Source organism: Bolinopsis microptera, chromosome 7, assembly GCF_026151205.1.
Source record: "Bolinopsis microptera isolate Bmic1 chromosome 7, MBARI_Bmic_1.0, whole genome shotgun sequence".
Lineage (NCBI taxonomy): Eukaryota > Metazoa > Ctenophora > Tentaculata > Lobata > Bolinopsidae > Bolinopsis > Bolinopsis microptera.
In genome coordinates, this window is record NC_087078.1 from 19,275,479 (window position 1) to 19,301,606 (window position 26,128).

The 26,128-nt window shown below is 37.7% G+C and overlaps 2 protein-coding genes across 3 annotated transcripts in view; one reads left to right on the forward strand and one right to left on the reverse strand.

Annotated features, from left to right (window-relative positions):
- Positions 1-315: 315 nt before the first annotated feature.
- Positions 316-26,128, reverse strand: part of LOC134818351 (uncharacterized) — a 36,302-nt gene continuing 10,489 nt past the window's right edge. The window contains exons 7-18 of one of the 2 annotated variants that reach the window (XM_063827862.1): positions 24,344-24,464; positions 22,593-22,773; positions 21,689-21,867; positions 20,882-21,040; positions 20,559-20,683; positions 20,329-20,444; positions 20,020-20,168; positions 6,795-6,900; positions 3,054-3,216; positions 1,757-1,832; positions 1,358-1,499; positions 316-1,149 (exon numbers count right to left, since the gene is read on the reverse strand). In XM_063827862.1, the coding sequence (XP_063683932.1) occupies positions 1,076-1,149; positions 1,358-1,499; positions 1,757-1,832; positions 3,054-3,216; positions 6,795-6,900; positions 20,020-20,168; positions 20,329-20,444; positions 20,559-20,683; positions 20,882-21,040; positions 21,689-21,867; positions 22,593-22,773; positions 24,344-24,464 (1,591 nt within the window). In that variant the 3' untranslated portion in view covers positions 316-1,075. The remainder of the gene's footprint in view (positions 1,150-1,357; positions 1,500-1,756; positions 1,833-3,053; positions 3,217-6,794; positions 6,901-20,019; positions 20,169-20,328; positions 20,445-20,558; positions 20,684-20,881; positions 21,041-21,688; positions 21,868-22,592; positions 22,774-24,343; positions 24,465-26,128) is intronic. The other variant, XM_063827863.1, reaches the window with a different exon arrangement.
- On the forward strand, positions 10,432-15,057 carry LOC134818130 (amiloride-sensitive sodium channel subunit alpha-like). The gene is made up of 2 exons (XM_063827562.1): positions 10,432-12,320; positions 12,522-15,057. The coding sequence occupies exons 1-2, from the start codon at positions 12,301-12,303 to the stop codon at positions 14,287-14,289; spliced, it is 1,788 nt and encodes a 595-aa protein (XP_063683632.1). The 5' UTR covers positions 10,432-12,300; the 3' UTR covers positions 14,290-15,057.

Consider the following 26,128-nt stretch of genomic DNA (forward strand, 5'->3'; position numbering starts at 1 on the left):
GAACGACCCCTTAGCACTCCAGAAATCTATATCAATTGGTGGGCCAGATTCGACTTTACAACTTTGCAATGTGACATTTAATGTAAACCAAAGGTTTGTTCAGCTCGTCAAAATCCTGTCACATAGTTAGTTCTGGTGAAGCCTGTATAGTGTATATTCTCAAAGGGTTTTAGGAATCAGTTCTACCAATAAATTATTTGGTGAGGTTGAGGGTTGAATGTGAAATAGTTTGTGACGAGCCCCCCGTGTAGTGTGTAGTGTGTACTCATGCAGTGGGTTGGTTCAGAGTGCTTGAATGCAGAAATTCAGAGAACGCTAAGATCCAGAGTGCCGGAATGTAACTACTTGAAAGGTTAAATGACAATCAATCACAGCAAAACTTCCTAGGAAAGGACCAGAAAACATATGCCAAATTAAATCAATAAAACCAGCATTTTAATCACTATTTTTACAAAATGGGGTCCCCAAACTAACCACATACAATTCAAACTATCGGTTTCCTAACACAACTAAAATTCATCATATATTAATTATATACCTCGGTGTTCAGAAGAACGAGAATCTTGTAATGGTTAAAGTAAAAAATGTGGTTCCATATCAGGTATAAACTATTAAAGTGCATAAAACATCTAAGAGATAAAGTATTTTATGGTATTCAAACAATGAATGTAAGATTCTTATCTAATTATGTAATTCAGCTTATCCGTTCACTTGTTGAGTTAACTAACTTGTAATAAGTTATTAAAATTTTCATGCGATAAAAAAGTCAGTCAGCACAATGTTTTAAGGTAACCCACTGTGTGTCCACTGTCAAAGAACACCGTTTATCGCATCAACTTGATTAAAAGAAAGCATACATATCACATATCAATCAATTACAAGTTGAACGAGAGGGAGAGTCGAAATCATTTCTTGAAAAATACGTTCAAAATCCTAAACCCATAAATAGACTCTGTTTTGAACACCAATTTAAAAGCTAATTTTACATAGTCTTATAGTCTGCTAATAAGTTAATAGAGATCATGTTTGATAACACACGTACACGCACATCTTTTGGTTGCCGTGGTTTCACCCATCAGCTCAGATCTGCCCAATCCCCGTTGAGGACTCCCAGGACGGCTGCAGCGTCCTCTTCCCACGGCTTCACTCCTGGAATAGCCACATGATCAATCATGTGATCTTCAATCAGCGAAACTCATACCAGCGATATCTGGAGATATTTGAGGCACTGTGGCTCACTAAAAAAGGTTGATAAAGGACTTAAAGGAATAAATTATGCAAAAATAAGGGAAATAGTAATAATAAGTAATAACATTTATTTCCGAATAGATTTAAACAATGTGTCACAAGTTCCCACCTTGCTGCAAGAGCTCATCGCACTCAGACACAGAGAACCCCCCGAACCCCTCCCCCTCCTCCTCCTCTATATTAGCTAACGGTACTGCTTTACCTCCCGCTCCAATTGCAAACGCACACTCTGGACTGAACCTCATGATCAACTGAAATAATTTTAAAAGTCAAAACAGGTATGATTATTTTTGTTTGCAAATAAATTTGCCGGTGTGTGAAATGATAAAACTATTAAAGTATTAAAGTTGCGATTCTGTTAACTGTTTCTTTAGGAGTTTAAACATTTAAACAATAAGGAAGACAGATTATCAAACATAGTCTCAGGTATAGCTTATAGCACCTTTTATCAAAATAGTACAAAGTAAATTAATAAAATAAATAATAATTGGTCGAAGAGTCGGGTTACCTCGTCTGCCTCCTTGCTCATCCTGTCAGCTGCACTGATGTTCAAGTTGTCGTCATCACTACTCTCTGATACTGAACTGAAACAGACGCCATCAACTCTCTTGTTATATTATTATATAGTAGTTTAACTATAATACTGAACTGAAACAGACGCCATCAACTCTCTTGTTATATTATTATATAGTAGTTTAACTATAATACTGAACTGAAACAGACGCCATCAACTCTCTTGTTATATTATTATATAGTAGTTTAACTATATTATAAGTACATAGTTTAACTCTTTTGATACTTAAGTAATTTTAGGAAACGTTTTAACCGGACTGGTATTAATATGACAAGAAAATTTGCACCACGATTTTATATGTATGGCGTATAATATTATGTATTATCTTACTTATAATTCGAAAGATTATTTCTGTATAATAATTCGAAAGATTCTTTTGGTAGAATGTATGTATGTACGACCGCCCACGTGCAAATCAGATGAGAAATAGGAAGTTGCATAGTAACCATGGTAACGAGGGTTATTACACGCACGTGCAATGATTGTTTTAACGTCATTTTGATCGGTTTTGCGGTAATTACGTTGTGTTTAATACGAGCAACATTTTAATCGGCTGTATCTTCGGTTGTGTAGGATATTTTTTGATGCGATAAAAACTTACTAACAAACAAAAATTTCGCCGCGGTTACACCACGCACGATCAAATTTCCCTACAATGTAATTGTTTTACTTATATTGCATCCCAAAGTGGTGTTTGGCGCACGTAATTATCGTTTGAAATTATCCCACATGTCTTCAAGGTTGACCTCATTAGCCAGACAATCAAAACGGTTCTGAAGAGCCACGTTGTTCTCTTCAACCTTAGACATTGCTGTATAATTCTATAAGTTTCAAAACATAGCCCTCACCACAACTCAACCAGCAATATGATTAATATTTAATACGAACATTTAAACGGTTTTGAGTCACTGAAGCACGCGTTTGTGTCCCGTACTCCTTACAAGCTTATATTGCAGAGATAAGTGGCTGGTTACATTATTTTGGTTACGTTTTAAGTGTCTCAAAATAGTTAGGGCTTACCGCTAGTTGTTTTAGTTTTTAAGAGAGCACAAGATCATGACTCGAAGATGCTATCAAAAATGGAAAAACCTTAAATTGTTTTGCTAATATAGCTAGTCTAGTCAGCAAGTTTGATAAAATAACATCAAACATTTTTGTAAAGCTGCCAGAGGGTCATTTTCGCCGGAGATCAAGGTAGCAAAACCAAATTAACAATTTCTCTGACTATTACCTGTAGATGATCTCGCCCCCTTCGCTTGGAGTAAGCTCTGTAAGTTGTCTAATCATGTGTTGCATCTGACTGTCAGCAGTTCGCTTCTCGTTCGTGTAAACGTCGCACGTGACCAACGCTGGGCGTCGTCGTTTCAATCGGGCCAGTATCTCTGCGCTTATTTCTGGAAAAGTTCGGGGTTTTGGTGCAATTATTGGGTAAAAACGTCGCTGAGTATGTAGTGTCTACCTACGGTAAACTGTGAGTTGGCTGATTTATAAAAATAATATTGGTTGAATTTTTCTTGAAGTGACCAGGCCAGGCCAGAGTGAATTGAATCGTAAGAAGTTTACATAGACTTAAATGTAATTTACTAATAGAGTAAACAGGTGTGATATACGTATACAATGACAAGGGACAATTAGTAGTTCCCAGTAGTTACTTGATCTGAACACCAATCTTTTAACACAGTACCGCTATACTACAGTTTACACTGCCCGAGCCGCATATCATTTAATTAACTTTAAAGAATAAAGACGCTACATGGAAACCGCGCGTCAAATTATATGAGCTATCATGGCCATAGAATGCACAGCTCATTTTACTTCCGTCATTACACTTTTAGTTTGCATTGTTTGGGCTCTGGAATACAATTACTATAACTACTGTAAAACTATAACTGAGATCAATTTATCAAATAAATAGCTCGCTTGACGTGTTTAAAAAAATTGTTTGATTCTTGTAGTAGTTTGAATGTTTTAGTAGTTTGAATATTGTAGTAATTTGAATGTTGTAGTAGTTTGAATGTTTTAGTGTAGTAGCTTACGTCTGTGTAGCTTACGTTGCAATTATCGAGCTCTCTTATCTTTTGTAACTTAGCGATAAGTTCAGTTTGCTGCTACCGCGTAGTTAGCCTTAGCGTGTGTATACTTGTACAGTACATTTACTATACAATGTACACCAAGGAGGATGATTTAAATTTGACCCCGATCTCAGAAGAAACTCAAGGATTTCAACTATGAAGAAAAGGAAGATGTAGAGGGCTGTGCTGATAGATGGTTCACTCCGATGGCAAGAGAACTGAAATTAGACAACTTCAAAATTCGTGGAAATATGGACCAAGAAATATTCATGTCTCCATCTATCTATAAAAGGTATATGGCAAACTGGGTTATGCAAGCAGCAGACCTCGTACGACGGCAGAGTAGTCAGATGAGCGCTATGATGGAAATCGTTGAGTGCCTCAAGACGGAAGCACTAGCAGACAAGGAAAAGATTGTCAGATTGCAGGACCAGTTGCTAGTGCAGAAGGACGAACAACTACAGTTGTTTAAGACGTCAGTTGAAGAGACAGTACAAACAACGGTGGTCGGTGGAGACAGGGATTAAGAGCTACAGTGCAGCTGTACAAAAGAACAGCACAAGTGGCGCGGTCTGCAACAGTAAAATTCTGAAGAATGTAATGAAGAGTGTGGCTGATGAGGAGGACAGGAGCAAGAATCTGATAGTGTTTAGACTGAAAGAAGAGGATGAAGAACAGCTTCCAGCTCTGGTAACCGCAGTATTGGAGGAGATCGGGGAGAATCCTCATTTCGAAGCGAAAAGAGTCGGCTGGAAGAGGCCAGGTAGTACGGCTATCCGACCAGTCAAGATCACCGTCCCAAGCTCAACAGCAGTTCATCAGATTCTGATGAAAACAAGGAGACTGAGGATGGCTGATGCACACAAAGATGTAGGGATCTGTCCTGATAGATCCAGTGAAAAGCGTGCAGCAAGGAAAAACGTGGTAACTGACCTGAAGAATAAGAGGGCTGAACAGACTCATCTCGACCACTACATCCGTAACGGGAAGGTCTGTAGCCGTGTTAAGAAGACACCATGATTACGTAATTCATGTTTCTCGGACACCGATCAGTATAATATGTAAGTTTGTAGGAGTATTTTAAGAGTTTACGGACGTTATCTGTAAAAACACCTAAAAACTAGGGAAAGTTTTCTTCCCGGGGTTTGGAATTGTTAAAATTTGCCAGTAAAAGGGGAAAAAATCGGCATGAAATATACCCCTTTTTAGACTACGGCTGTCAGAATGAAGTTTTGTATTTTGAGGCCTACATTACCAAAATAAAACTTTTTGGTTTATTGGACTTGCAGGCAGTTAGATATATTATACATCAATACCATATCACCTCTGTTGTCAACTAAATCACTATTCTTGGGGAATTATACAACACAGAAGGAAGACTGCGGCTGTCAGAATGAAGTTTTCCAAAACAAAGTTGTCCCCATTTTTCCATCATGGCTCTAGGAATCTTTTTAGACCCTCTATCATTATTAACACATATCTGCAGCGTTATTCTACCCAAATCAAACATTCCTGGAATTTTTGTATAAGTCAATAATCGCAATTTAGAAAACCTTCATTCTGACAGCCGTATTGAATATAATAATAGTACACTTTTAAATTTTATATATTGGGCTGTGAGGTATTTCTAGGAGCTATGTTAGCTGTGTGTATGAACTAATTGACAAGTATGACCTTTTACACACTACAATTTCCAATGCTGGCCCTTTTACACACTACAACTGCACTAGAATCCCAATTATTGCATGTTATTGTCAAGCAGTTATGAGAGAGAGCTTGTAACCGTGGATTGTTCTGTTAGTGTTCAGTTAGTGTAGTTGCAATTCTTCCCAGCTTTGTTTGGATGTTTAAATGTTTGAAAAGTTGTGCAATATGTTATACTGACTATCTACGGGTGTACGGCTGTCAGAATGATGCGGCTGTCAGAATGAAGTTTTTATCAAAGATCAAATTACTTTTATTTGTTAGAAACTTGATTTTGGGCATATTAAACAGGTTTGCATATACTAAAAACACAAATAAACACATTCTTTTATGTATCGGTTGTTTCTGATGTTTTTGATCAACTTTTTTTGAATGCAGAATACCATCATTCTGACAGCCGCCATACCATCATTCTGACAGCCGTTTGAATTTTCTGTTTTAATTTGTTAACACATGTTTATTGAGGGTTTTTTAGGGTATGAATGCATTCTTTTAGAGTTGTTTGATACACCAGTACCTGAGTACCAGGTCTTATAGGGATAACTTTAACAACAAGATCACAAAACTGCCTCATATTTATGCAATGTCAAAACTTGAAAGTGTATTTCAAAATATTTCAGTAATAAATCATTTTTAGCCTTTCTTTCAGTGATGGAAGTGTTTATTTGTGTTTTTAGTATATGCAAACCTGTTTAATATGCACAAAATAAAGTTTCTAACAAAGTAATTTGATCTTTAATAAAAACTTCATTCTGACAGCCGCATCATTCTGACAGCCTTACACCCGTACATTATTATTTGATTGTTTCACACTTTTCACATTTCATAATTTTATTATTAGGTGGAGGAGGTGATGTTATTGAGACTTTGGGCGGCTAAAAGACTCCTGTTCTGAAAGTTGTCCTTTGTACTTTTTCCCACGCTTTTTAGCATTTATACATTTCGGCCCATTTTTTATGTTTGTTCGAATTGCTGTACATTTGTATACTTGCTATTTTGTAAAAGTTTCAAATAAAAAAAACAGTACATTGGTTGTTAGACTGTGACGGCCCAAACACCTGGTCTCTCTAAAGCTCAAATAGATAATGTCGTTCGGCTCCGAAGCCTCCAATGAAGAATTTAACAATTACATAGAAAGTAGAAAGTAATTATAAAGTAATTATAAAGTAATTATAAAGTAATTATAAAGAACCCACCTCTCTGGAACTCAATGTTAAGGAACTGAAGGTGACTGGACTCACTGAACAGGTACTCTAGAGACTTGCTCGTTAACTTCCCCGTGTGCTTGTGACAACCTGATACCTGCGAGTAGACAGATAACATACCTATCTTATCTCTGTATCTATAGCGAGTAGACAGATAACATACCTATCTTATCTCTGTATCTATAGCGAGTAGACAGATAACATACCTATCTTATCTCTGTATCTATAGCGAGTAGACAGATAACATACCTATCTTATCTCTGTATCTATAGCGAGTAGACAGATAACATACCTATCTTATCTCTGTATCTATAGCGAGTAGACAGCTAACATACCTATCTTATCTCTGTATCTATAGCGAGTAGACAGATAACATACCTATCTTATCTCTGTATCTATAGCGAGTAGACAGATAACATACCTATCTTATCTCTGTATCTATAGCGAGTAGACAGATAACATACCTATCTTATCTCTGTACTATAGCGAGTAGACAGATAACATACCTATCTTATCTCTGTATCTATAGCGAGTAGACAGATAACATACCTATCTTATCTCTGTATCTATAGCGAGTAGACAGATAACATACCTATCTTATCTCTGTACTATAGCGAGTAGACAGATAACATACCTATCTTATCTCTGTATCTATAGCGAGTAGACAGATAACATACCTATCTTATCTCTGTATCTATAGCGAGTAGACAGATAACATACCTATCTTATCTCTGTATCTATAGCGAGTAGACAGATAACATACCTATCTTATCTCTGTAGCTATAGCGAGTAGACAGATAACATACCTATCTTATCTCTGTATCTATAGCGAGTAGACAGATAACATACCTATCTTATCTCTGTATCTATAGCGAGTAGACAGATAACATACCTATCTTATCTCTGTATCTATAGCGAGTAGACAGATAACATACCTATCTTATCTCTGTATCTATAGCGAGTAGACAGCTAACATACCTATCTTATCTCTGTATCTATAGCGAGTAGACAGATAACATACCTATCTTATCTCTGTATCTATAGCGAGTAGACAGATAACATACCTATCTTATCTCTGTATCTATAGCGAGTAGACAGATAACATACCTATCTTATCTCTGTATCTATAGCGAGTAGACAGATAACATACCTATCTTATCTCTGTATCTATAGCGAGTAGACAGATAACATACCTATCTTATCTCTGTATCTATAGCGAGTAGACAGATAACATACCTATCTTATCTCTGTATCTATAGCGAGTAGACAGATAACATACCTATCTTATATCTGTATCTATAGCGAGTAGACAGATAACATACCTATCTTATCTCTGTATCTATAGCGAGTAGACAGATAACATACCTATCTTATCTCTGTATCTATAGCGAGTAGACAGATAACATACCTATCTTATCTCTGTATCTATAGCGAGTAGACAGATAACATACCTATCTTATCTCTGTATCTATAGCGAGTAGACAGATAACATACCTATCTTATCTCTGTATCTATAGCGAGCAGACAGATAACATACATATCTTATCTCTGTATCTATAGCGAGTAGACAGATAACATACCTATCTTATCTCTGTATCTATAGCGAGCAGACAGATAACATACCTATCTTATCTCTGTATCTATAGCGAGTAGACGTTTCTTATCTCTGTATCTATAGCGAGTAGACGTTTCTTATCTCTGTATCTATAGCGACTAGCGAGTAGACAGATAACATACCTATCTTATCTCTGTATCTATAGCGAGTAGACAGAGATAACACACATATCTTATCTCTGTATCTATACAGAGATAGATGGAACTTTTTAAAACTCAATCGTTGTCTGATTATTGACGTTTATAGATCAGGTTATTGATCAGGAAGACGTTCACTAATGACTGGTTACGAGACGAAGTGTAAATGAGGTTGTCTGTGGTAGAAAGGTTAGATAGCCTAAAGCTATGGCCTATGAATTTAGGACAATAGATAATAGTGATCCATTTTTGGTGAACGTGTAACTTTGGACCTTGGCTACTTCGCGTAACGGTATTAGCATGGCTTTACAAAGACAACTATACATTCCGTGTATATAAACAGTCTCCTGTCACTATCCGACACGTATACACAGTGTCCGGCATGTTTATATGGTGGAGGGTGAGTGTAAATTGCTAGTTAAGTAGATCTTTATGTAGGTAGTTGATATAAGTTGTTATTATCTTCAGAACAATGCTGCTTTTTCATTCTGTTCCACTCGTCAGAAGTTAAAACTGTTTTCCAAAGCTTTAAGTTGTTTTCCTTCTGATCCGTAGGCTTATTGCTTGTGTGAATTAGGAAGATTTGTGTATATATGTCTAACAGCCAGATTTCAATCTCTCATATAAATTAAGCTTAGTTCTACCTGACAAGCAGCGTCACATATTCAATGGAATTGTTGGAATATGCGACATGCGTGTAACGATAAGCAATATAGCAGTGTAAGAGCAATGCTGTCTGTACTCTCACAGTATTATTATCATTCAAGTGCACAACGGACGCAAGCAAACAAGAGGACCAGGCACGATTCTGTGCGTTGTTTTGACAAGCATCATATCGTATTATTGTTGTGGCATTTGTGGTCGTTACACTTTAGTAACAGCTCCAGTATTTGTGGTCGTTACACTTTAGTTACAGCTCCAGTATTTGTGGTCGTTACACTTTAGTTACAGCTCCAGTATTTGTGGTCGTTACACTTTAGTTACAGCTCCAGTATTTGTGGTCGTTACACTTTAGTTACAGCTCCAGTATTTGTGGTCGTTACACTTTAGTTACAGCTCCAGTATTTGTGGTCGTTACACTTTAGTTACAGCTCCAGTATTTGTGGTCGTTACACTTTAGTTACAGCTCCAGTATTTGTGGTCGTTACACTTTAGTTACAGCTCCAGTATTTGTGGTCGTTACACTTTAGTTACAGCTCCAGTATTTGTGGTCGTTACACTTTAGTTACAGCTCCAGTATTTGTGGTCGTTACACTTTAGTTACAGCTCCAGTATTTGTGGTCGTTACACTTTAGTTACAGCTCCAGTATTTGTGGTCGTTACACTTTAGTTACAGCTCCAGTATTTGTGGTCGTAACACTTTAGTTACAGCTCCAGTATTTGTGGTCGTTACACTTTAGTTACAGCTCCAGTATTTGTGGTCGTTACACTTTAGTTACAGCTCCAGTATTTGTGGTCGTTACACTTTAGTTACAGCTCCAGTATTTGTGGTCGTTACACTTTAGTTACAGCTCCAGTATTTGTGGTCGTTACACTTTAGTTACAGCTCCAGTATTTCAACATATTCATATTCCTCAATTAGCTACACAGTTGATTATATGAAACTAAACTGAGTATCAATGTGTACTGTGTAGTAAAGCCTCAGTTTTGCAACAGTACTTATCACTAACTAGACCGGGCTGAGTCACTAAACCACACTGTTAGACCCACTTTATGAGGTCACGTGACATCTCCAGAGATTACAGCTTCCCGTTATTTTACATCACTTAATTGGGTCTAATTGAAAGGTGAGACGTGATAAGCACTACAGAGGGGTGCGCACGCCCCTGAAGCACTATGGAGCTTCGTGAATACTGTAGTTCGTTAAGTTTAGACTGTAGAGTTATAGGGTTGTACGTTTGACGAAGGACGTTTTAGAAACGAGTTTCCCTCACTACACGTCATTACACACTAGACGTCATTACACACATTCCCCACCAAACACGTACCATTGTATACAGTTGTAAATATATGAATGAGTTTAACGTCCCAATCTGTTTCCGGCATCTTCCTATGTTGTTCGCTTTGCAGGACTAATGCCTAGTGCCTACTTGTGCTATACTCACTTGGGCCCTAGCTTTTGTTAACTTTATCGTTTGTGTGATACATTTCAACTATTCGGTTTAACAACTTGTTTGTCGTTTGTGTGGTACATTTCAACTATTCGGTTTAACAACTTGTTTGTCGTTTGTGTGGTACATTTCAACTATTCGGTTTAATAACTTGTTTGTCGTTTGTGTGGTACATTTCAACTATTCGGTTTAATAACTTGTTTGTCGTTTGTGTGATACATTTCAACTATTCGGTTTAACAACTTGTTTGTCGTTTGTGTGATACATTTCAACTATTCGGTTTAACAACTTGTTTGTGTGATACATTTCAACTATTCGGTCTAACAACTTGTTTGTGTGATACATTTCAACTATTCGGTCTAACAACTTGTTTGTGTGATACATTTCAACTATTCGATCTAACAACTTGTTTGTGTGATAAATTTCAACTATTCGGTCTAACAACTTGTTTGTGTGATACATTTCAACTATTCGGTCTAACAACTTGTTTGTGTGGTACATTTCAACTATTCGGTCTAACAACTTGTTTGTGTGGTACATTTCAACTATTCGGTTTAACAACTTGTTTGTGTGGTACATTTCAACTATTCGGTTTAACAACTTGTTTGTGTGATACATTTCAACTATTCGGTCTAACAACTTGTTTGTGTGGTACATTTCAACTATTCGGTTTAACAACTTGTTTGTGTGGTACATTTCAACTATTCGGTTTAACAACTTGTTTGTGTGGTACATTTCAACTATTCGGTTTAACAACTTGTTTGTGTGGTACATTTCAACTATTCGGTTTAACAACTTGTTTGTGTGGTACATTTCAACTATTCGGTTTAACAACTTGTTTGTGTGGTACATTTCAACTATTCGGTTTAACAACTTGTTTGTGTGGTACATTTCAACTATTCGGTTTAACAACTTGTTTGTGTGGTACATTTCAACTATTCGGTTTAACAACTTGTTTGTGTGGTACATTTCAACTATTCGGTTTAACAACTTGTTTGTGTGGTACATTTCAACTATTCGGTTTAACAACTTGTTTGTGTGGTACATTTCAACTATTCGGTTTAACAACTTGTTTGTGTGGTACATTTCAACTATTCGGTTTAACAACTTGTTTGTGTGGTACATTTCAACTATTCGGTTTAACAACTTGTTTGTGTGATGGGCTGTTCAACACAGCTATTCTGTTATAACTCAATAACGCCCAGTTTAAGTGGTATCTTTTTCCAATAATTATTATTGCAAGTTATTAATGTATCAGAATATTATTAATGTATCAGAATTGTTCAGGCAAACATGGTTGGTCGTAGAAAATGTGTATTTTTGTTACTTTGTACGTTACTTTAGAAGTAGCAGCATCAAGACCAAACTTAGAATAATCGTAATTATTTTTTCTGCTTCAAGGAGAGAAAGTTTTTGAGTAGAGCCGCTCAGACATGGACACTGTATTGTGTAAATTATTTAGGTACATTTTATAATCTAGAGTCCCAAACTTATGGCCAGTTGTTTTGCACTTTGTCCACCTTTAGTAACTTTGTAAAATGTGACCGTCTGATACAATAGCTAATAATACGAAGTTTCTCCAAATAGCACAGTTAAAAGAGAGGGTACCCTGACCAGGATATCAGGAGTGTAGAATGGGTGCAGGGAATAAATTGTGAGTATATTCCTAGCTACATTCCTAACGTTTTAGGCACTTTTATACATCACGCATTACATTTTCACATGTAATGCGTGATGAATAAGAGTCTTCCGAACCTGATTATTATCACTTCAATTTCTTCCAGCTACAAAATCTAACCCTCTATTCACAATTTCAGGATTGAAGGGATATCTAACCCTCTATTCACAATTTCAGGATTGAAGGGATATCTAACGACTACTTGAGCTCTGTCTTCAGCTACAAACACTTTCTCCCAAAGTTGATATGGTCGATAGTAGGCCTACTGATGCTAGTGTTGGGGGTGTATTGTGCTGTGGAACTGGTTAGAGACTACCTCTCCTACCCTTCCTACACGGAGATATCATCACAGTTCTCAGATGAGTATTACCTTCCTGCCATCTCAATCTGTAACATCAACCTCATCAACCGTACTAAGATGGAGAACACAAGTGCAGGAGTTAAGAATTCCCCAGACATGACTGTCTACTATTTGTATCAAGCTCTTATGGATCAATATGAGGTTCGTTCTGATTCAGATACGGAGGAGCGGAAAGATATTCCGTATGAAATGATAAATAAAATGAACATCAGGAGAAATTACCGTTGGGACATATTATCAACACTCGATCGAGGAACATTTACCTTTGCAAAAGAAAAGGTTCCAAAAACTTCCCAGGCAGAATACGTCAATGTGGATTTCACAGAGATGGGAAACTGCCTTGAGATTAATGATAACCAGCTGTTTATCCAGCGTGTTAACGGCCCTATAGGGGGTCTGTCCATGATACTGGACGCTAGAACAGAAGATTATGTGGACAAAACCGAGGCTGAGGGGTTCTTTGTGGTCCTGAGAATGCCAAATGAAACAGTTATCAGCAAGGAGTACGCCTTCGCGATCAGCCCTGGCAAGGAAACGTTTGTCCAACTTGACACGACACAAGTGACTAGGTTGAAGGCTCCCTACGGAGATTGTCAGGACACAGAAGACGTCTTCAAGATCAGAGCAGAAGGGAAGGAGGAGATAACAGATTATCTGACTACAAAAGAGTGTTTCACCAGCCAAGTGCTTTGGAAGTTTATGAACGAGCCCAAATGCAAATGTTACCCCTGGTACGTTTACGCCAGACACTTTAAGAAATCAGGAGAAGAGAGGGACACAGCACTTGAATCCCAACTCTACACCTACTTCACAACGGAGATACCGGAGGAGAATAGGATAAACTTTGACAACAGCACGTGCTACTACGAAGATGAGTACTCGTACAGTGGCGGGGAGCTAGTATCACTAGACTCCCTTCTCACTGCTGAACTGTGCGCTGTCCAGTGCAAGTTAAACGAGGACTGTGTGGTCTTCATGTGGGTTAAGTCCTTTATCGTGGAGAACAGGGGTGTGGCACAGTGTGTGATGTTTGACAGTAGTGCTGTGTTAAGCGAGGATTTAGAGTACAGGGTCACGAGGGGAGAAACAAACTGCACGCTGGAGTTGGGGGAGTGTGATATTACGACGGAGGCGTGGTGTGAGAACATGGTTATAGACACCATGATGTCCGAGGAAAACGCTCAGCAACCCATGAATTGTTACGAGCCGTGCTCTTATAATAAAACAACATACACGTTATCATCCAGCAACTTTCCTAGTTTAAGACTCTGGAACAGCGAGCTGGCAGCGTCATTTCCTCATTATACAACATTCGCACAAGCTCAGAGAAACTTGGTGAAACTGATATTTTACAAGCAAGTGATGAAGACGACCGAGGAGGTACAGACTGCAGCCTATAACTGGAGGAGCTTTACTGGCGAGTTGGGTGGAACTCTAGATCTGTTTGTGGGAATTTCCATGATAACTATTTATAAGATAGTTGAGTGGCTGTTATATTTGTGTTTAGCTAGGCGAGGTAATGAACCTTCTGAACAGGATATTAGTAGTATGAAGCGGAACTCTTTGCAAGTTGTGTCGGAATGATCAGTACTGCTAACTGCTGTACAGTATTCTTTTTTGAGAACATTTAAATTTATAGTTAATGTGCTCAGGGAAGCATATTTTTAATTTTGGTAGAATAATGGTCTCGAGCGCTGAAGTGATATGCTGTGATTCACATTTGATTATTTTATTGGTTTTGACACGGATGATACCTATTTTAAAGTGTAGATGTTATTACACAATTTTTTACAGAACTTTTATCAGACAAAATTCTGAGCTTCTTTTATAATTAGCCGGTTATCTTGCACAATTCCAGATAGCTCGACAACACTTTTTACCATTTAGATAAGTTCAATTATGCGCTGAAAGCTGTATTTTTATAATTTAATTACTCGCCAAAAAATGTTGTTTTATTGAACGCTTTTGTTTACTTATTTGTCATAAGCCGTGACGAAATCAAATCCGACCTAAAATGCAATCACATACCAGCAATTGAAAAGCCAGAATGAGTATTTAACTACAAATAACTCAGGATCACTAGCAAAATGTTTACACATTCCATACTTAGACGGTAGTTTGTATTTGCATTTGTGTAGATCCATACAGTTTTCCATAATTTCATTACACTCAAAATGAAATCTCTAAAGAACCTCCAGCCTCCCAAAATAAAACTGCCCACCAAAGAATCTGAGACGGGCTCCAGAATTACAAATGGTGATGACACTAACTCTGTATCAACCGAGGGCCTGATCGCAGCTAGACCCCAGCTGGTTAACCAGCTGCTCCTGCAACTAGTAGCTGTTAATACAGGTTAATAATGTACTGTTATAAGGCAGGTGAGAAGGCTGACACTAAGGGTGATCAAATCAATGTTTTGTAATTTGATCTTCTTTCTACATTCTAAAGGCTTTTGTCTTTTATTTGTCGCGCTTGTTTCTGCTAAAAACTGAGGACGAACGCAAATTTATATTGAATAAGTATCACGTGATGAGACTATTCACGTGCACTACATAGTTCTCAACGCATGAACATAGCTGCCTAGTAAGAGAGGAAATACTGCTATTATAAAAGGTAACAAGGGTAACGATTTAAGGGTAACAAGAGTAACGTTGGTCAGGTATCGAGGGTAACGATTTAAGGGTAACAAGGGTAACGACTTAAGGGTAACAAGGGTAACGTTGGTCAGGTATCGAGGGTAACGATTTAAGGGTAACAAGGGTAACGAGTTAAGTGTAACAATGGTAACGTTGGTCAGGTATCGAGGAGAAACTGAAGGGATACGAGGAGAAGATCCGACAGTACGAGGAGAGAATCAATGAGTTGGAGGCAGACGAGCAGGTCCTACCTCCTATTGTATTGGAGTCTCCTGTCTACCGGCCCCTCTCAATCAAGAGTACGGAGAAGACACTGCTGACTAAATGGGACCTTGTCGAGGAGAAAGCAGGTTTGGAAATTAAATTATTGATAAATTACCCCTTAATTAATAACATGATTAGTAGAGATGTTCGCTTAAATTAAAGGTTTTCTTCAAGGCTAGATCAACTTATATTTTTCACAGGTATACTCATGGTTTTAATATGCATCGGAGCTCTTGCGTTTCTGGGGGTCACCTGGCTTGACATTAAGAACTCTGACGTAACAGACACTAATACAGGTGAAAATTCATAGCCAGATTAACTTTTGGGAATAAAAAAGGGTCTAGGAGTTCGTTAATATTAATGCAAGATACAAGTTCTTGCTATAAATTCATTAAAATTCGTATAATTGGTGTGCACAGGTTGGATCCTGCGGTATTTCGATGACCATGGCGACGGTAATATTTACATAAATCAGATGTGTTTGACTACAGCTCTCCTCTTTGACCTGACGTCTCTAATGATCTGGTGTTTAAGACAGGTATAATAGACACGTGCTAGACACGTGATAGACGCTTGATAGACAGTAGACACGTGCTAGACACGTGATAGAACAAGAAATTAGAATGTTATCTCATGCTCTACTCACGATAAGATTTGATACCTTTAACCTTGTATCTTACAACAAACTTCAATCAAATCAATATGTTGCAGTATGAGGGTTTCTTGAAAGTCGACAAGGCCCTTGTTCAAAATGTACATGGGCGTGGCTTTGATTAACTACTCCCTGAAACTTGACAGTGAACCCTCAGGTAAAAGTATTCAAGTACGAGGATTTCAGAGAGTTACACAAAGTGAGCGGAGTTCTGCCAGCCATCCTCCTTGCGCTCCACTTCTTATACTTTCAGGTAATTTCAACTTTACATTCCCTGGAGACAGTTGAACACTGAACACGTTATCTGTTGGGTTTAATATCTTTCACACAGTGGAAAAACTAGCACGTGACACAGTTAACACGTGACATAGCTAGCACATGACACAGTTAACACGTGACATAGCTAGCACGTGACACAGTTAACACGTGACATAGCTAGCACGTGACACAGTTAACACGTGACATAGCTAGCACATGACACAGTTAACACGTGACACAGTTAACACGTGACATAGCTAGCACATGACACAGTTAACACGTGACATAGCTAGCACGTGACACAGTTAACACGTGACACAGTTAACACGTGACATAGCTAGCACATGACACAGTTAACACGTGACATAGCTAGCACGTGACACAGTTAACACGTGACATAGCTAGCACGTGACATAGCTAGCACGTGACATAGCTAGCACGTGACATAGCTAGCACGTGACACAGTTCGCACGTGACATAGCTAGCACGTGACACAGTTAACACGTGACATAGCTAGCACGTGACACAGTTAACACGTGACATAGCTAGCACATGACACAGTTAACACGTGACACTGTTAACACGTGACATAGCTAGCACGTGACACAGTTAACACGTGACATAGCTAGCACGTGACACAGTTAACACGTGACATAGCTAGCACATGACACAGTTAACACGTGACACAGTTAACACGTGACATAGCTAGCACATGACACAGTTAACACGTGACATAGCTAGCACGTGACACAGTTAACACGTGACACAGTTAACACGTGACATAGCTAGCACATGACACAGTTAACACGTGACATAGCTAGCACGTGACACAGTTAACACGTGACATAGCTAGCACGTGACATAGCTAGCACGTGACATAGCTAGCACGTGACATAGCTAGCACGTGACACAGTTCGCACGTGACATAGCTAGCACGTGACATAGCTAGCACGTGACATAGCTAGCACGTGACACAGTTAACACGTGACATAGCTAGCACGTGACACAGTTCGCACAGGATTGGGAATTGATGGAAACCTAAACCTGTCAAGTAACGTTGCTTCAACATTCAAGCACCTCATAAACTCCGAGTAACCTAGTATATTAAAGTAACTCAACTACGAGTAACCTAGTATATTAAAGTAACTCAACTACGAGTAACCTAGTATATTAAAGTAACTCAACTACGAGTAACCTAGTATATTAAAGTAACTCAACTCCTAGTAACCTAGTATATTAAAGTAACTCAACTACGAGTAACCTAGTATATTAAAGTAACTCAACTCCGAGTAACCTAATATATTAAAGTAACTCAACTACGAGTAACCTAGTATATTAAAGTAACTCAACTACGAGTAACCTAGTATATTAAAGTAACTCAACTACGAGTAACATAATATATTAAAGTAACTCAACTACGAGTAACCTAGTATATTAAAGTAACTCAACTACGAGTAACCTAGTATATTAAAGTAACTCAACTACGAGTAACCTAGTAAATTAAAGTAACTCAACTACGAGTAACCTAGTATATTAAAGTAACTCAACTCCGAGTAACCTAGTATATTAAAGTAACTCAACTCCGATTAACCTAGTATATTAAAGTAACTCAACTACGAGTAACCTAGTATATTAAAGTAACTCAACTCCGAGTAACCTAGTATATTAAAGTAACTCAACTACGAGTAACCTAGTATATTAAAGTAACTCAACTACGAGTAACCTAGTATATTAAAGTAACTCAACTACGAGTAACCTAATATATTAAAGTAACTCAACTACGAGTAACCTAGTATATTAAAGTAACTCAACTACGAGTAACCTAGTATATTAAAGTAACTCAACTACGAGTAACCTAGTATATTAAAGTAACTCAACTACGAGTAACCTAGTATATTAAAGTAACTCAACTACGAGTAACTTAGTATATTAAAGTAACTCAACTACGAGTAACCTAATATATTAAAGTAACTCAACTACGAGTAACCTAGTATATTAAAGTAACTCAACTACGAGTAACCTAATATATTAAAGTAACTCAACTACGAGTAACCTAGTATATTAAAGTAACTCAACTACGAGTAACCTAGTATATTAAAGTAACTCAACTCCGAGTAACCTAGTATATTAAAGTAACTCAACTCCGAGTAACCTAGTAAATTAAAGTAACTCGACTACGAGTAACCTAGTATATTAAAGTAACTCAACTCCTAGTAACCTAGTATATTAAAGTAACTCAACTACGAGTAACCTAGTATATTAAAGTAACTCAACTACGAGTAACCTAGTATATTAAAGTAACTCAACTACGAGTAACCTAGTATATTAAAGTAACTCAACTACGAGTAACCTAGTATATTAAAGTAACTCAACTCCTAGTAACCTAGTATATTAAAGTAACTCAACTACGAGTAACCTAGTATATTAAAGTAACTCAACTCCGAGTAACCTAATATATTAAAGTAACTCAACTACGAGTAACCTAGTATATTAAAGTAACTCAACTACGAGTAACCTAGTATATTAAAGTAACTCAACTACGAGTAACCTAATATATTAAAGTAACTCAACTACGAGTAACCTAGTATATTAAAGTAACTCAACTACGAGTAACCTAGTATATTAAAGTAACTCAACTACGAGTAACCTAGTAAATTAAAGTAACTCAACTACGAGTAACCTAGTATATTAAAGTAACTCAACTCCGAGTAACCTAGTATATTAAAGTAACTCAACTCCGATTAACCTAGTATATTAAAGTAACTCAACTACGAGTAACCTAGTATATTAAAGTAACTCAACTACGAGTAACCTAATATATTAAAGTAACTCAACTACGAGTAACCTAGTATATTAAAGTAACTCAACTACGAGTAACCTAGTATATTAAAGTAACTCAACTACGAGTAACCTAGTATATTAAAGTAACTCAACTACGAGTAACCTAGTATATTAAAGTAACTCAACTACGAGTAACCTAGTATATTAAAGTAACTCAACTACGAGTAACCTAGTACATTAAAGTAACTCAACTACGAGTAACCTAGTACATTAAAGTAACTCAACTACGAGTAACCTAGTATATTAAAGGAACTCAACTCCAAGTAAACTAATAACGTCCCCAGTGGGAGGGAAGCTGGCTGCTGCTCTCCAATGCTCCACTCTACTGTGTAGCAACTGGAGGTACCTTCCTGGTACACATCCTCTCTCTGGTTGGTGCTGAGATAAACAAGGTCCACTGCTTCAGAGGCGACCTCAGATTCGTTAAAACTTCACCCGTGTGAGAGAAAATGTGAAACTTACTGTATGTTTTGATAATGCCTTCGACAGAAATTTGGTATACGTTTTTTGTTGATGAATATTTGGTGATTTGTTTTTCATGCTCTGGTAAGATGGATGCTTTTTATTGTTTCTTACCTCTAAATACTTAAGTTTAGGACATCCCTCCAGTATTCTCTTAAATGTGTCATCGTCAACATTAACACAGCATTCATTGTTTCTTACCTCTAAATACTTAAGTTTAGGACATCCCTCCAGTATTCTCTTAAACGTGTCGTCGTCAACATTAACACAGCATTCTAAAGACAGCTTGTGTAGATTTCTACATTTGCTAAGTTCTTGAAGACTTTCTTTTGTCAGCTCCAACCCTGCCTCTGCAATAGTTGAAGTAGAAACCAAAATTAAAGTGGGTGCTTTAACTCTGTCAATTCTTGCTTTAATTCTGTTTACAATCCAGTGCAACAACATCTTCATGAAGCATCGGGATATTTAGGTAGATCTGCCCATTAAAACTTAAATAAAATGTTGTCTTACTTGTTTCTTTGCTCCCAATAGAAAGACATCTTACATCAGTGCTAAACTTCTTGACAAGTTTAATGAGTTGGTCATCTTGGATGTGGAAGCTAGGGTCGCAATCTATTCTCTGATACCTGCATGATAGAAATTCTACAGTCATAGCGACCAATTCAACACCTTCTTGAAATTTATTATAATTATAAATACAAAATTGCGCCAATAAGAATATTGCAAGATAAGCAGCTAACCTGCATTTGCTGCGTATAGCCTCATCAAGATTGGGTTCACCGTACAAACTGACACGAGGTTTAAAGTAGGGGAAGTTTATTTTTGGCACCATTCCTAGCTCTCGTCTCTTGTTAACTGAGTTATCCTGTACAGTAGGTATATAGGTAGGTGTAGGTTGGGTTACAGCAATTTTCATCACGAACAAGTTTGAAAATTAGCGATTAGCTAGAATACATTCGGTCAACTTTGAATGGAATACATTTTTGTGGGTGCGTGCGCTTCATAATGAAATACACTTTCAAGAGTACATGGTGCTTTAAGAATGGGAAGAATGGATTCCAACCTGCTCTGAATCGCTAAAATCACCCTCTGTGAAGAACAACATGTGTCCGTAACAATCTGTCCCCATCTTTTTACCAAAGTCGACACAGCATCTCCGACATAAACCGCGGTCACATACATCTTTAGGTCTGTTCCTACAGTTTATATAGGGCGACTGACACTGGAAAGGTAAGTAATGAGAACTGGAGCAAGAATGATAACTTTAGCTTTTAAAAATTGCGTACTTTGGAGACCTTGTATGGCTGTTGAAACCTAAAGACATTAAATAAGTTTCAAAGTCTAGTATACATTAAATATCAACCAACAAAAAAGAGAAGAAATCTTAATTAAAGAAACCTTATCATTCTCCAGCGCCTCTACGTTAATCTTGTTCTCCTTATTTTCTCTCTCTCTCTCTCTCTCTCTCTCTCTCTCTCTCTCTCTCTCTCTCTCTCTCTCTCTCTCTCTCTCACTCTCTCTCTCTCTCTCTCTCTCTCTCTCTCTCTCTCTCTCTCTCTCTCTCTCTCTCTCTCTCTCTCTCTCTCTCTCTCTCTCTCTCTCTCTCTCTCTCTCTCTCTCTCTCTCTCTCTCTCTCTCTCTCTCTCTCTCTCTCTCTCTCTCTCTCTCTCTCTCTCTCTCTCTCTCTCTCTCTCTCTCTCTCTCTCTCTCTCTCTCTCTCTCTCTCTCTCTCTCTCTCTCTCTCTCTCTCTCTCTCTCTCTCTCTCTCTCTCTCTCTCTCTCTCTCTCTCTCTCTCTCTCTCTCTCTCTCTCTCTCTCTCTCTCTCTCTCTCTCTCTCTCTCTCCCTCTCTCTCTCTCTCTCTCTCTTACCTTATCATTCTCCAGCGCCTCTACGTTCATCTTGTTCTCCTTATTTTCTATCTCTAAGGGTTTGTAGATGCCACTCCAGACCTCTCCGGCACTCAGAATCTCGTTTGGGTCTATGCCAAGTTTCAATATCGTCTGGCGTCTTCTCAGCGGGTCAGTTTGAGATAGGTGGTAGTTTATAGCTGAAAAGTGATCTTTATTTTGCGGATCTGTGGGTAAATCATCTAAATAATGGCAATGAAATTTGTGTAAGTATTATGATAATGGTTGCATGCAATGTTCGTCATTGACTATTGGGATTGGCCAGATAAATCGCAAAATGTAACTAGTAAACATTTAGGTTATTCAAATTTGTCATATTATTGGTGGAAATATGGGGGGATCATGTTCCCCCCCCCCCCCCACACATATCATCGCCATCTATTTCTCTGGTTTTATATGTTATTTTCACCATGGCCAAGGTCAAAAATTTGTAGTTTTCATCGCCTAGTGTTTAAGTGTTAGTGCCACCGAAAACCTGCACACATTTAATAATTAATAATAAGTTTATTTCCAACGTTGTTGACTGAAACCCACAAAATGTATATTCAGTGCTTTTCAATGTAAGACAGGGCTACACAAGTAAGTAATTACTACTTAACAGGAGAACACCTGACACCTATTTTCGAGGTGTCAGCAACTAAAACTATCAGCAAATATCACGTTCAAGTATTAAATACTTACACAAGTATTAAATATTTACACAAGTATTAAATACTAACACAAGTATTAAATACTTACACAAGTATTAAATACTTACAAATGTTGAAATTTCTATTCAGACATGTCGCGAAGGTGTACAATATACATTATACAATCATTGTAGCAGTATACAAACTATACATTGTATACTATACAATATGCATACCTCTAGGATGGACACCGAAAGCTCGGTGGAAGACACGACGAAGATGCTGTTTCTCCACATCAGACATTGGTTTAGCCAAGGTGTCGCAAACTGCTTCAGCTCTGACCATGTCGTTCTCAAATCTCACTATGTCAGCTATTTCTTGGATGTCAGGACGCTTGAACAGACCGTGGCACATGGTCTGAAGTGTGATTTGGAGATTAATTAAATAGTGATTAGTTAATTACACTTGTGGAGCAATCTTATTAAATCTCTCACAACAATACGGGTAAAAGTTTGATAATATATTGAATCAAGCACACTACCTGTACATTAATTCCGAACACGTTCCCTTTACTTTAACACCAGACCTTTAAACAGATGATGAGTTTGATAAATGATATCAGTGCGAGTTACGACTGCTTAGAAGATTCTATGAAAAGGGAAAATTCTCCAGCTCCGGCATACTCCATAACTTATTTCAATTATCGAGACGTGTGATGTAGAATTAACAGTGGGCTTCATTAGAAAGCATGGGTATCACGCTTGCAAGATGACTTAATTTCGAGACGTCTCATGATAAGAACGGTCGTGCGCTAACGTGTTTCCATGCAATGACGCCGGTATACTTTTATTCTACCAAACCATGTAATTTTATAAAATGCGCGGCTATTAGCATTTGACTGCGCGCACAGAGCCGATTTCGCATGGGTCCAACCACGTGGTGCGATAAGTCGATGGTGTTATCTGCCAGGATTTTAAAGAAATTCCGTAATGCTTATCAGTGAAATATTTAAAACAACGATAGTTTCAAAAGCTTTGATAGATTTTCTGATATGCAAGTGAGATCATTGTGATGTGAACGTTTAGTAGATGAAAATAGGACATGTTGAACCGTGCAGTTCCAATAAATTCAATAAATTCGGACGATATGAGGCGATTATAGGGGGCGACGAGTCGTCGCCCCCATAATCGCCTCATATCGTCGCCGACGACAATTGAAAAGTTTAAAACACTTAAATCAGAGGTGACTGTTACGGAATATTGGGCCCAATATTGCAGTGAGAGTAAGGTTTATCATGATTGACAGCGATTCCAAGAAAAATCATCGTGTGCCGATATAGATTACAATAGGTCGTCAAAATACCATAAATCATACACTTTGTGTCATACATTTCAGTCTTGGTCCTAAGCCAGATGGCTTATTACAATGCCTGCGTCATGCATACTATCCCATTAATGATTCAAATAGTACAGGACATTTCCCAATATTTCATAGCCAAAGACATGTACACGAGGACTAATTCAAGGGCCCACGTACCTAAATCTGGAATGCAATGGTTCAGATAAGCTGGTAACCAGTGGCGTAATATAATATAACGACACTGCTGGTAACTGGTGAAAATAAAAACCCTTTCGTGTCCTAAAAGCGTTTCTGTATTCCAAAGGTGCAGTACTTAATTCACTCTCTCAGAATGGTCAGGTACAGTTTATTTTAAGGGTGTATTCAGATTATAATAGTAAAATAGCGCTAACTCTATTTATACCCTATATAATATGCGAAAGCCTGCAGAATTATTCGTAATAACAGCTTTATATTTTCACTTCATATCACAGTATCAGGATCATGTTTCCAGGGACAATATAATAGACATAACATTAATTTAAGAATTAAGATTCCGCTCATCTCAAACCTTACTTAGTGACTGCACAGTGTACATGTTCAAAGTCCCAATAAATGTCCCTATTATAATGACAACAAAGTCCCTAACCTTTATAAAGTCCCGTTTTTCGAAGTCGGTCCAAGCCACCACTTCTTGTATGGTGTCCACCATGTCAGCTGTTCGACCAGGGTCTACTTTAGTGGGACAGCGGCACACGTACGTAGGGCATCTGAAGGAAATCTTACATTAAACCTGGCAATCTTACATTAAACCTGGCAATCTCACATTAAACCTGGCAATCTTACATTAAACCTGGCAATCTTACATTAAACCTGGCAATCTTACATTTAACCTGGCAATCTTACATTGAACCTGGCAATCTTACATTTAACCTGGCAATCTTACATTAAACCTGGCAATCTTACATTAAACCTGGCAATCTTACATTAAACCTGGCACTCTTACATTTAACCTGGCAATCTTACATTAAACCTGGCAATCTTACATTTAACCTGGCAATCTTACATTAAACCTGGCAATCTTACATTAAACCTGGCACTCTTACATCAAACCTGGCAATCTTACATTAAACCTGGCAATCTTACATTTAACCTGGCAATCTTACATTAAACCTGGCACTCTTACATCAAACCTGGCAATCTTACATTAAACCTGGCAATCTTACATTTAACCTGGCAATCTTACATTAAACATGGCAATCTTACATTTAACCTGGCAATCTTACATTAAACCTGGCAATCTTACATTAAACCTGGCAATCTTACATTAAACCTGGCACTCTTACATTTAACCTGGCAATCTTACATTAAACCTGGCAATCTTACATTTAACCTGGCAATCTTACATTAAACCTGGCACTCTTACATTTAACCTGGCAATCTTACATTAAACCTGGCAATCTTACATTTAACCTGGCAATCTTACATTAAACCTGGCAATCTTACATTAAACCTGGCACTCTTACATCAAACCTGGCAATCTTACATTAAACCTGGCAATCTTACATTTAACCTGGCAATCTTACATTAAACCTGGCACTCTTACATCAAACCTGGCAATCTTACATTAAACCTGGCAATCTTACATTTAACCTGGCAATCTTACATTAAACATGGCAATCTTACATTTAACCTGGCAATCTCACATTAAACCTGGCAATCTTACATTAAACCTGGCAATCTTACATTAAACCTGGCAATCTTACATTTAACCTGGCAATCTTACATTAAACCTGGCAATCTTACATTTAACCTGGCAATCTTACATTAAACCTGGCAATCTTACATTAAACCTGGCAATCTTACATTAAACCTGGCACTCTTACATCAAACCTGGCAATCTTACATTAAACCTGGCAATCTTACATTTAACCTGGCAATCTTACATTAAACCTGGCAATCTTACATTAAACCTGGCACTCTTACATCAAACCTGACAATCTTACATTAAACCTGGCAATCTTACATTAAACCTGGCAATCTCACATTAAACCTGGCAATCTTACATTAAACCTGGCAATCTTACATTTAACCTGGCAATCTTACATTAAACCTGGCAATCTTACATTTAACCTGGCAATCTTACATTAAACCTGGCAATCTTACATTAAACCTGGCAATCTTACATTAAACCTGGCACTCTTACATCAAACCTGGCAATCTTACATTAAACCTGGCAATCTTACATTAAACCTGGCAATCTTACATTTAACCTGGCAATCTTACATTAAACCTGGCAATCTTACATTAAACCTGGCACTCTTACATCAAACCTGACAATCTTACATTAAACCTGGCAATCTTACATTAAACCTGGCAATCTCACATTAAACCTGGCAATCTTACATTAAACCTGGCAATCTTACATTTAACC